The sequence below is a fragment of the Rutidosis leptorrhynchoides genome, chromosome 4, assembly GCF_046630445.1.
Source record: "Rutidosis leptorrhynchoides isolate AG116_Rl617_1_P2 chromosome 4, CSIRO_AGI_Rlap_v1, whole genome shotgun sequence".
NCBI classification, from domain to species: domain Eukaryota; kingdom Viridiplantae; phylum Streptophyta; class Magnoliopsida; order Asterales; family Asteraceae; genus Rutidosis; species Rutidosis leptorrhynchoides.
The window spans coordinates 2,161,010-2,171,403 of record NC_092336.1 but is presented as its reverse complement, the minus strand read 5'-3'; the positions used below and the strand labels follow the sequence as shown (position 1 = coordinate 2,171,403).

At 34.6% G+C, this 10,394-nt stretch overlaps 1 protein-coding gene across 1 annotated transcript; it reads right to left on the bottom strand.

Annotated features, from left to right (window-relative positions):
* Window positions 1-4,221: 4,221 nt before the first annotated feature.
* LOC139840198 (uncharacterized) lies at window positions 4,222-6,946 on the bottom strand. Its single transcript, XM_071830425.1, has 2 exons — window positions 6,101-6,946; window positions 4,222-5,042 (listed from the first exon to the last, which is right to left on the bottom strand). Exons 1-2 carry the CDS (start codon window positions 6,862-6,864, stop codon window positions 4,397-4,399), a joined length of 1,410 nt encoding a protein of 469 aa, XP_071686526.1. The 5' UTR covers window positions 6,865-6,946; the 3' UTR covers window positions 4,222-4,396.
* Window positions 6,947-10,394: the final 3,448 nt, after the last annotated feature.

Genomic DNA, 10,394 nt, shown 5'->3' with positions numbered 1-10,394 from the left:
AACTTGTTAAAACAAAAGCTCATTTGCTTATATTCATTCTACTTTGTAAAAATCTAAGTTTTATAACTTAAGGTTTTGTAAAAGTTGAAAGTCTAAGTTATATAACTTGGGGGTTCACCTAGAACACAAGATCTAGACTTTCTAGTCTAAGGTCTTCAATAATTAGCTAAGATCTAAGTTCTATAACTTAAGGTCTTGCTTGTTTGGTTTGAATCCAAGTTTATAGCTTAAAATTCCAAATAGAACTTGTACTTGTGTCGAAATTAAGAACTTGATGTAACTTTGGTTCATCATCATTCTAAAACTCTTAAATGAGTTGTGCTTCTTTTCTTAGTCTTGACATTGTGTGTTGATGGTTAAAACTTGGTCAAAATAATGCTAAAACATCAAAGAGTTGTACACTTGAGGCTTATATGCATCAAGGACGAGAACCGTGATAAGCATCAAACACCAAGAAACCCACCGGAGCACTTGTATCTGTTTTTCAGGGTCTGATCTGACTCCTGGAGCTTCTGAAAAATTGATTTCCAGAAAGTTCGGGATGTGTAGATGACTTTTCGTTTAAGACTCGCCTAAATCCGATATACGGTTTAGGGTTTATAGTCTTCCAAGTTCACTACGCCTTCGTAACGACGTGCTGAAATTTCTGACCTACTCGCGCTTTGACCGTCGCCACGGTCAAACGACATCGAGTTAGGATCTGAATTTCGGAGAGCGGTAAGAGGACACACAAACGGAGCCTTGGCCACTGGCCGCGCGTCATTTCAGTTTGTGTAGAGGTCGTAGCGGCTGTTCGAATTCAGCTTTTCGTTTCGACCTCTATTCTTGTTGAAAACTTACTTTATTTTTCACATATGATGATAATGATGATACTTAAGACTTAACTTACTTACTTTTAAACTTTTTGGGACGATTTACTAACTTAGTAACCGTTGACTTAGGTTGAGGACCTTTTGGACCGACTTACTACTTGCTTACACTTTCGTATCGACTTTACCGTACAACCACTGTGAGTTATAGCTCCCATTTTACTTTAACTATTTTTGGGACTGAGAATACATGCGTTTTTTTATGTTTTACATACTAGACACGAGTACTTTAACTTTATATATGTGTGGGTGACATAACGGCACAAATTTTCCCCTTAGCTCGATAACGTTTAGTCATTGGTTTATGAACCGGTGAACGCGAATCTTAGATATGGATCCATAGGGTTTGACATCCCCACTCGGGCTAGTCGCGCTAGCATTTAACGGGTGTTTAATACTTCGTCTATTTTAACGCACTCGCCAAGTGTACTTTTAGGGGGTGATATATATATTTCTTTGTTAAGTTAGTTACCAAGTGCCCACGTTTAAGCATATATTTTTCATGCCGTTTTGAATACAAAATCTCGTGGTCTACATTACATTATTGTTTACAATAAAACTATAGCTTACCAAAATTCGTGTTGACCTTTTTAGCATGTTTTATTCTCAGGTAACTAAGACGTTTATGCTTCCGCTGTAATAGACTTGCTGTGTTAGACTTTCGATGTACTCTGCATTGTTAGAGATGTCTCCTAGTCATGGACTTTTTATTTTGCATTCACCACTTATGTTATATTCGAACCATGGTTTTGTAATGACATAAGTGTCACGTACTATTGTTAATGCTTTCTATTCGTAGAAGCACGTTACTTTTGTAAAACATTTGTCGTTGGAAAAACGTTATCTTTATATGAATGCAAAACCTTGTTTTAAAACAGCATATAGTGTTATACCGTGTAATGGACCTGTTGTTGATGATCCGTACCATAGAGATTTTTGGACGGGGCATCACAGTATTGGGCGAAACAATAATAGCCCGGTCCGCAGCCCTGAACTTCGATTGGAAAAAATTAAGGAATGCACCTTTGACCAAAGGACTTAGTCAACCAAATACCATTAGACATGATTCCAGGTACTTGAAGTTTCTTCCGTTTTCTATTTAAAGTCGTGTGAAAAGATTTAGAATTTTCGTCCCATAAACAATTGTAGATTTTCCTTATTTTTTGCGCAACATTAACCAACTCTAACGAATTTATAACATCTAAGTTTTTGAGGATCGACGCACGAGACGGTGCTAGGATGGTTTGATCAGCGCCCGAGTCCAGTTGAGTATCAATGGCTTCTGGGCAAGCCATCAATTCATTTTTATCTTTCCCAGCCTTCTGCTTATATTCTTTGTTCCATTTCTTTAAGTCCTCTTTAAAAAACTTGAATATATCCTTGAGTTTGATTTGAGGATTAGAGCTTATATGCATGTTAGAGTTGTTCCAAGCGTTTAACACCACATCTTCGAAACCATCTACCTTGAACCAAGAATGAAATATCTTAAACGGGATAGGCCGCAGTGGCGATTCCAGGATTGAAATCAAATGGGGTCCTGAAAGTTTTTTCAGTACGAATTATATTTGAATACTATTTTAGTGAATTTTTACCTTAAAAAATCTATAAATTCGATAATTATATGTGAGTTCCAGTAGTTAAATTTAGTGGTGTCCTGTACAATTCAAAGAGAAAACTATAAATTCGAAAAATATATGGTTTTCTGTAATTAAATTTAGTGGTGTTCTATACAATTTAAAGAGTATTTTCTACGTAAAAATTTTAAACTAGTGGTGTCCAGTGACACCACGGACTATAACATAAACTCGCCTTTGGGATAGGGCCGTAATCAAGCATCTCATTCCAAAGAATAATAGGATAATGATCCGACCACATATTGGAAAGAATAGTGCCAATAAGCGAAGGAAACATTCGAAATTTCTGTTAGAAACCAAGAACCTGTCAAGCAAAGAACATTGCGGAAAAGACTTGTCAACCCTTGTAAAAGCTCTACCTCCCAATGGAATATCTACAAGATTGCATTCCCCAATGAAGTTCATTGAATTCAGAAATGATTGAAAGAACTGCCATAACGTTCATGGGAAAATCCAACCGAGTTAAAATCTCCAAAAATAATGAACTCTCCCACGTTACTAGATATAAACGAAGAGATATGCGACCACAAACGTCGTTTTGAAGCTCGGGATTGAGCAGCATAAATATTGAGCAAGAAGCACCTCGAGGAAAAACCAACAAAATGACCTTCGACAATAAGCATATTATCAAAGGAAATCACACGAGAAAACACTTGGATCCCATATTGTAACAATGCCTCCGGAGCGACCTCGAGCACATGAAGAGGCAACTTTTGAAATGAAAGTTGCCCCACATAGCTTTAACATTAAAGTGATTAACAACAGAGCGTTTAGACTCTTGCAACCCAAGAATCGATATCGCATGATCCGAGCATAATTTACTGACCCATTTTTAAGCATTTTATTTGAATGATTCCATAGGTTTACTACACGATGCATGGATATCCTTTCATACATAAATGTGTTTGTTTATGCTTCTCAGCACATCAATGAACTTTAAAAAAGATTAAATAGAATCATACAAATCGGTTCAGAAAGTTATTTTGCCTGACGAGATGTATTGTTGCGTCTCCCATCATCACTACTGTACATAAATGGAGTAACCATATTGAGATTAGGTTCATCGTGGATCGTAAAGAAGTGATTATAACAATGGCGATTCTAAGATTAATATTCATTGGAGTCCTATACAATTTGATTGGTACTTTGTTAATTTTTTTTCTAAAGACTGGCTATTTACTTTTATAATAAATACCTCTAATTCTAAAAATATATACATCCTATCTATAAATTTAATTTAGTGGTGTGCTATATAATTTTAGTATCGCCCATTGACTTATATTACTCACCTACGAAGAAGGGGTTTGAGTGAGGCACAATCCAACATTGTGTGCGTATACTATTTGTTATGTGGTATTGCTTTCCATCAGGAGTATATTCCTTTAATGGTAAGCCCATTAGTGAGAGTTGAGGGAAAAACTAACCATCTGGTGGCCCCCACTGACCGATCTCGCGGCCAACATGGGAGAACGTAAATGATGTGAGTTATAGTACATAGGGCTAGGCTTAAACTCATGACCTACACTTCATGTTACATGTCCCCAACCAATAACCTACTATCGCAAGACACTATCAACGACTTCTCTAGTATTAGTCTAGAGTTATTTAATATTCTCAGTTTGTTGAGATTGACTATGCTTTTCCAAAAAGTATGTGTTTTGTCAGCACACTAGAATGATAACAACTCAGGAAGATGAAGGTCAGCCAACGAATCACAAAATAAGCTTCAATGCAAACATTTTCAAACATAATAGACAAGAATCTCTAGGTAAAGGAAAAAGTACCTGTCCACGAGACTTTACCTATGATTAAAGACTTGGTATTCTTCAGATCAACAATGTCATGTAATATAATAGACATAAATAAACTAGAACAACAATTACTAGCACCTTATCAAACCATCATGTTGACTTCATCTTCCTCGCCTGTCGTTGCTTCATTGAACATGTATTGGCTCTGATAGTCGATCAAGTACTGTGTCGATCTCTTCACATCCCAAAACAGCTCATAAACTCGACTAACGTCTTCCATCTCCACAACCTTCCCTTTCCTCTTTTGGCAAGCCAAAGCAGCTGAGGTTATCAGGTTTATGGCGTATCTCAAAGATGTGTCAACCCCAATTTTGGTCAACAAGAGCTTTGCATCTTCAGATACATCCACATCTTCCTCTTGACACCTTATATCAAGAATCTTGCTAATGTCGTCTTCTGTGTAAGGTTGTGTAGAGATGATGAGGAGGCGATCCAAGAAATCGATTGGAATCCCGTGTGGGGATTTGTAGTTTGTGCCTCGAATAGTTGTGATTCCTCGGTTGGTGGCAACAACTAGTATTGGTGCCATGTCATTTTCTAATGCACGATTTAAGAATGAAAAACACTCAATGTCAAGCATGTGGACTTCGTCTATAAAAAGAACACCAGGGACAATCTCAGCCTTTCCTTCCTCTCGCCACTCTGCTACCTTTGTATCAATCTGCTCCCTCACCTCTGCTCGTATTTCTCCGGTGTCACCTGTGAAAAGAGCAAGAAATCCCTGTGTTCTGCAATTCATACCACAAAAATTTCATTAATTTATTTAATTCATGTTATTAAAACACACCTCAAACATTATATTTTTCATATCAGCAACAACGCGAAAAAAATATATATACGAATCCTAGGGGTTCATGCGATTAATTTCCTGAAAGTTATTACTTTGACATGTCCCCTTTTCTTCATTTATACTCTCAATGTGTATGTATGGTTTGAAACGTAATTGTTCAAGCAGCTCTATCATGTGTCGTTTCTGATGATAAGCTCATACCCCATCTAAATGAACAAGTGGGAAGCCACACACACCATAATAGAAAGGCTGAAGATAAATCAACCAAAACTATGATGCATTAAAAGTTGTATTGTACAATTTGTTAATGCATCTTTTGGGTGGAGTTATGAATTTGGATGATGGATTTATCACCACCGATACAAAGCATATGAATGGTTCACTTGCGTAGATCAACATTTGAGCGGCATGCAATATATTAGCCAGACATGGTCCCATATCAATAGGCCATAACCACCAAGGCACCAACCCAAAATACTATATTATGTTTTTGAATAATACAGTAAACAAAATTGATGATTGGTTTTTGAATAATAATTGTTTTTTATTTACATTCATAATAGTGCGAAATAAACTAGGCCCCAAGTGGATATAGAAATTTAATCCTTAAAAGTAGTACTTTGCTATTTCCACTTACTTTAAGCGTATGTAAGAGAATTAAAGCGCGACACGTCAAGGAAGCAGGTCTATCATGTGTTGCTTCTGATGATAAGCACATACAAACCAAATGAACAAGTGGAAAGCCACACCAGATCTATCTCATCACTCTACTGGAAATGGCAATTATTGGCCCAATACATATAAGTGGGTCATTTGGGTAGACTAACCGGAATATATCATGTTCTGTAATAATATATGTAAATTGTTTTTTGACACTCCAATGTAAACATTTTAAAATAACAGTGATCAGCCCTACCATTTAAGCAAGCAAGCTAATAACTACAGCAGCAGCAGCAGGATGAATTCAATATAGTCATATAGATATAGGCATCTTACCTGCTATTGATAACATCGATTTCATGAAGAGTAACACAATGCACGACTTCCTTCCTCTTCTGCAATTCTCCATCGGGACACTGGACAAACTTAGTAGTGGGTCCCATGGCATCATAATCTCTAGACCTGGAAAAAGATCTCCCAAGTTTTGTTATTTTTCCAGAAGCCTTATCAATAGCAATGACATCACCACTCTGGACTTTATCCTTCCCTAACGCCTCAATCATCTTTGCTCCTAAATCGTACACAGTCTCCATTTCAGTTGTCTTGAGAGTCAACTTTCCTGTTTTTAATGCAGCAGCAGCAGCGGCTGTAGCAGCAGGACGGTCGATTTGGATTTCAACCACTTCACCTTCAATGACTTCAGTTTCCTCTTTAATCCTCACACCAATGGCCTTCCTAAAAGACTGCATAAGAGCTTCAGTTTTAGACATCTCGAGAGAAAAGAGTTCGCTACCTGCAAGCATTGCGAAAGGGGTTTCCAATCCAATTGATTTTGCCATTCCCATTGCAATCGCCGTTTTCCCTGTTCCGGGCTGACCGGCCAGTAGAACTGCTCGACCGGCAATCTTTCCATCTTTAACCATCTGGACGATCACTCCGGCGGCTTTGCGAGCGGTCGTTTGACCAACCATGCCTTCAGAGATAGCGCGTGGTTCAAGGGATGAGTCAAGCCCTAGGCCTCGAATGTGTGAATGAGCGCCAATACGCTCAATTCGTGTTAGGTCTTTGCTTTCGCCTGACAACACTTTTACCTCCACCATCCTTCCTTACTAAGTTTGTGACGACGACCACAATAAATTTGGGTTTAGGGTTTTGGTAGAGTTGTTTGTATATTCAACAAGGTATAATACACTTATTTTTCTAATAATCATATTACTGTTACTATTACTTTACTATACTATCTAAAAAAAATAAAAATTGAATAGTACCACAGACATTTTCATCTTTTCATTTTTTTCCCTTTTTTTTTCCTTTTCTTTTAACTAACACCACAAATGCCCCCATATTTTGTTCAAAAATTAAAACCGGCCCCCAAAACAGGGGTTAAAGTGTCAAATCGAAATTTTCATAAAATATCTTAAATAAACTCCACTCAAATATTCAACGGTTCATATCTTCTCGCTCGCAATGAGTTAAATTTTTCCGATACCATCGTTAAACTCGAAATAATTTTACGAACACAATGTCACTAACTATACGCAAAACGAACACTTTTTAAAAAACAATAAATATTTAGGGTACTTTCCATATACGTTGATTTTTCACTCGCAGACTCCTTAACTAAACACAATAAAATACATTAAAAACCGAACCCTCTACGCGAAGCGAGGGTTCGAAAACTAGTTATATCTATATTCAACCTTGACACTCAATTGATGCACGATTCATCAAATATCCATATTCATCAAATATCCATCAGATCTGACACATTTAAATGAATATGAATGATTTAAATGGATGATAAATGAATATGAATATAGAGATGAATAATGTGATAAAATAGTTAATCATATATGGATGATACTTTTTCATTCATAGATATATCCATTTACCACCCGAAATACATGGTATGCGTTGATTTTTTGGCGACTTGACTGTCGCTTAGAGCCTAAACTGAATGTACAGGATTTAAAACTCATGAAAATTTGAACCTACTATCTTAAATGACGTCTCGTGTTTTATTTTTTATATATTATTTTAATTGTTTCATTAATATTTTTTTCTACTTATTGGTCGGAGGTCCATTCGGAAGCAATCTCTTTATCCGTCGAAGAGAGAGAGAGAGAGAGAGAGAGAGGACTTTCTCTTCTTCTTAGAGTGTATCACTCTGAATATTGACTTCTCTTTATTCAAAGATAGATGAATAATTGTCTACAGCTCACATCCTCCATACATCACACATGTGATATTGGGTTTTGTTGTTGTGTTGTTATTGTTGTTACTTAATATATGCATTTAGATTTATATATATTGATATATGTACACTATAAATTATTAAAATATTATGGAAATATAGATTGTGAAGATACAACTAAGTGAATAGTATATTAAATTCGTATATTTTGCATGTATTACATATCTTTGTTAAAAATATTTTGATGATTTCGGGACACATTCATCGATATCTTTGAATTCTTCTTGGACTTGCAAGTGACTTACTTCTTTTGGTCGTTCTTGCTGTTTTAATTCGTCCTATTTTCTTTAAAAGCTGTTAATTATTTCTTGTCTACCCTAAGCCTATAATAGGAATAATTTTAGAAAAACCTAACATCTAATGGATGTCCGTTTATTCGCTTCATCCAACAAATATGGATGAATTATTTTTAAATGGATATGGATATGATTTTAAAATTCAAATGTATATGGATATAGGCTCACTCGACTCATATCCGATCTATTGTCATCTCTACTTAACGCTGATGTGATAACTTCGGGTTAGTCCTTGCCTTGGTATTACTATTCATTTATATCCTCACTCACTTATGACCTATATTTCTTTTTAATTTTTGTTTGAATCTATATATATAATCATGAAAGGTTTGGGGGTAGGTTTAGTGCTGACGTGGTAGCTTCGAGTTCACCCCTAACCTTAGTATTACTATTCCTTCATATTCTCACTCATAGCTTATATTTCTTTTTAACTTTTGTTTTGGGTTTAGGTTATCGAATGGTCATATATTTTTTTAATTTCCAATGTAGGTTATATATCCGAAAAAATACCATTGTAGGCCATAAACTTAAAAAAAATGTGTTAATGTAAACTAACTTAACTTGTTGACTTGATAAATAAGGTTGTTCGTTTGACTTTTTCCCGAAACTTTGACTTCGAAATTTGGATTCATTTCTTCGATTTAAGATCTGTAAATTTACAGATAGTTTCACGAAGCTGTATTTTTACATTTCGCTATAACCTCTCAGATTGATCCGGTGCTCAAATCGGGCACAATTTTCGGTGAAAGATGAACTCGAGATCAAACTCTATGAATTTGTTGTTGATTATCAGTTCTGATGATGTGCGAAAATTCGTTTGATGTTATGATTCACTAATCTGAAGTCAATTTTGTTAAGAGAATCATCTTTAATCGATTTTGTAGATTGAGCTTAAAAAAGTATACTTTTTTTGTTCCATACCCAAAAAATACTAATGTATGTCACATACTTTCAAAAAGTGTATCGCTGTAAACAAAAGGTAATCTGTTTAGCCGGTAACATGTTATCTTTTGTTTACATCGATACACTTTTTGAAAGTATGTAACCTACATTAGTATTTTTTTAGGTATATAACCTACATTGGAGAAAAAAGGAAAGAAAGTATATGATCATTTGACAGTCTAAACCCTTTTATTTTCAACAGCAAGTACACGTGACATTTTTCCATATAATTTCCTCAATGTGTACACTTCTTATTCTGCGACCTCTTTCAATGTTAGATATTTATTTATTTACTAGTGAAATGACTCGTAGAACCACGGGTTTGTTTAAACGAAACAGTTTAATGATATGTTTTAGATATTAAGTGAACGTAAATGTTAAAGTTATTTAGTTTAATGACCAGTGAAACCACTGAGTCCGACTAAGAAACTCGTCAGTTGAACATTTCATTAAAAACCTAAAATGCATATTAAACAATCCACATCCAATCATAAGAGATAATATTGGTTGTCATTTTATTTTAAAAGTGTAAATTAAAATATAAATTTAGAATTGGTTTCCTTTTGTCTAGCTTTTATACGTTCTCGTACTCAATTAAAAATAATCTATAGTTAATATTATTAAATAAATCAAAATTATTTAATTTTAATAATTAAAATAACTATTAATAAGATATAATAATAATAATTAATTAGTAAGGTTTAATTTTAATTCAAAATTATTTAGATTAATGACATCACCCACCATGCTTAGATTTTTTTTCTTTTCCTTTTTGATTTTTTCTTAACAAAAGAATTACCCTAATAATAACATCATCATTATAACATTTTAATATTGACTATAGATAGATAGTATCATATCATATATCCTTCTTAATTCTCCATATTAATTTTTCCATATTAGTTTAATTTAGTTTCCATATTGATTTATATGTTAGTAATAAAGTGTTAACAATGTTGTCAAAAATTAATAATGAATGTTTTCCATGTTAGTAATTTATTTTTCCAAATTTGATTATATGTTTAAACTAGTTGAATGACACGTAAAATCACATGTCAGTTAAAAAAATATATATTTAGAAGACATCTTCAAAGTTGGAAATTAGTACTACTCAACATAAGGATCATAAAAAAAAAAA

What these genes read in the sequence shown, in the direction of transcription:
- LOC139840198 (XM_071830425.1), bottom strand. Translation starts at nt 6,864, where the DNA reads ATGGTGGAGGTAAAAGTGTTGTCAGGCGAAAGCAAAGACCTAACACGA. An exon ending in ATCGATGTTATCAATAGCAG is followed by an intron (nt 5,043 to 6,100) that starts GTAAGATGCCTA and finishes TATGAATTGCAG; the next exon opens with AACACAGGGATTTCTTGCTC.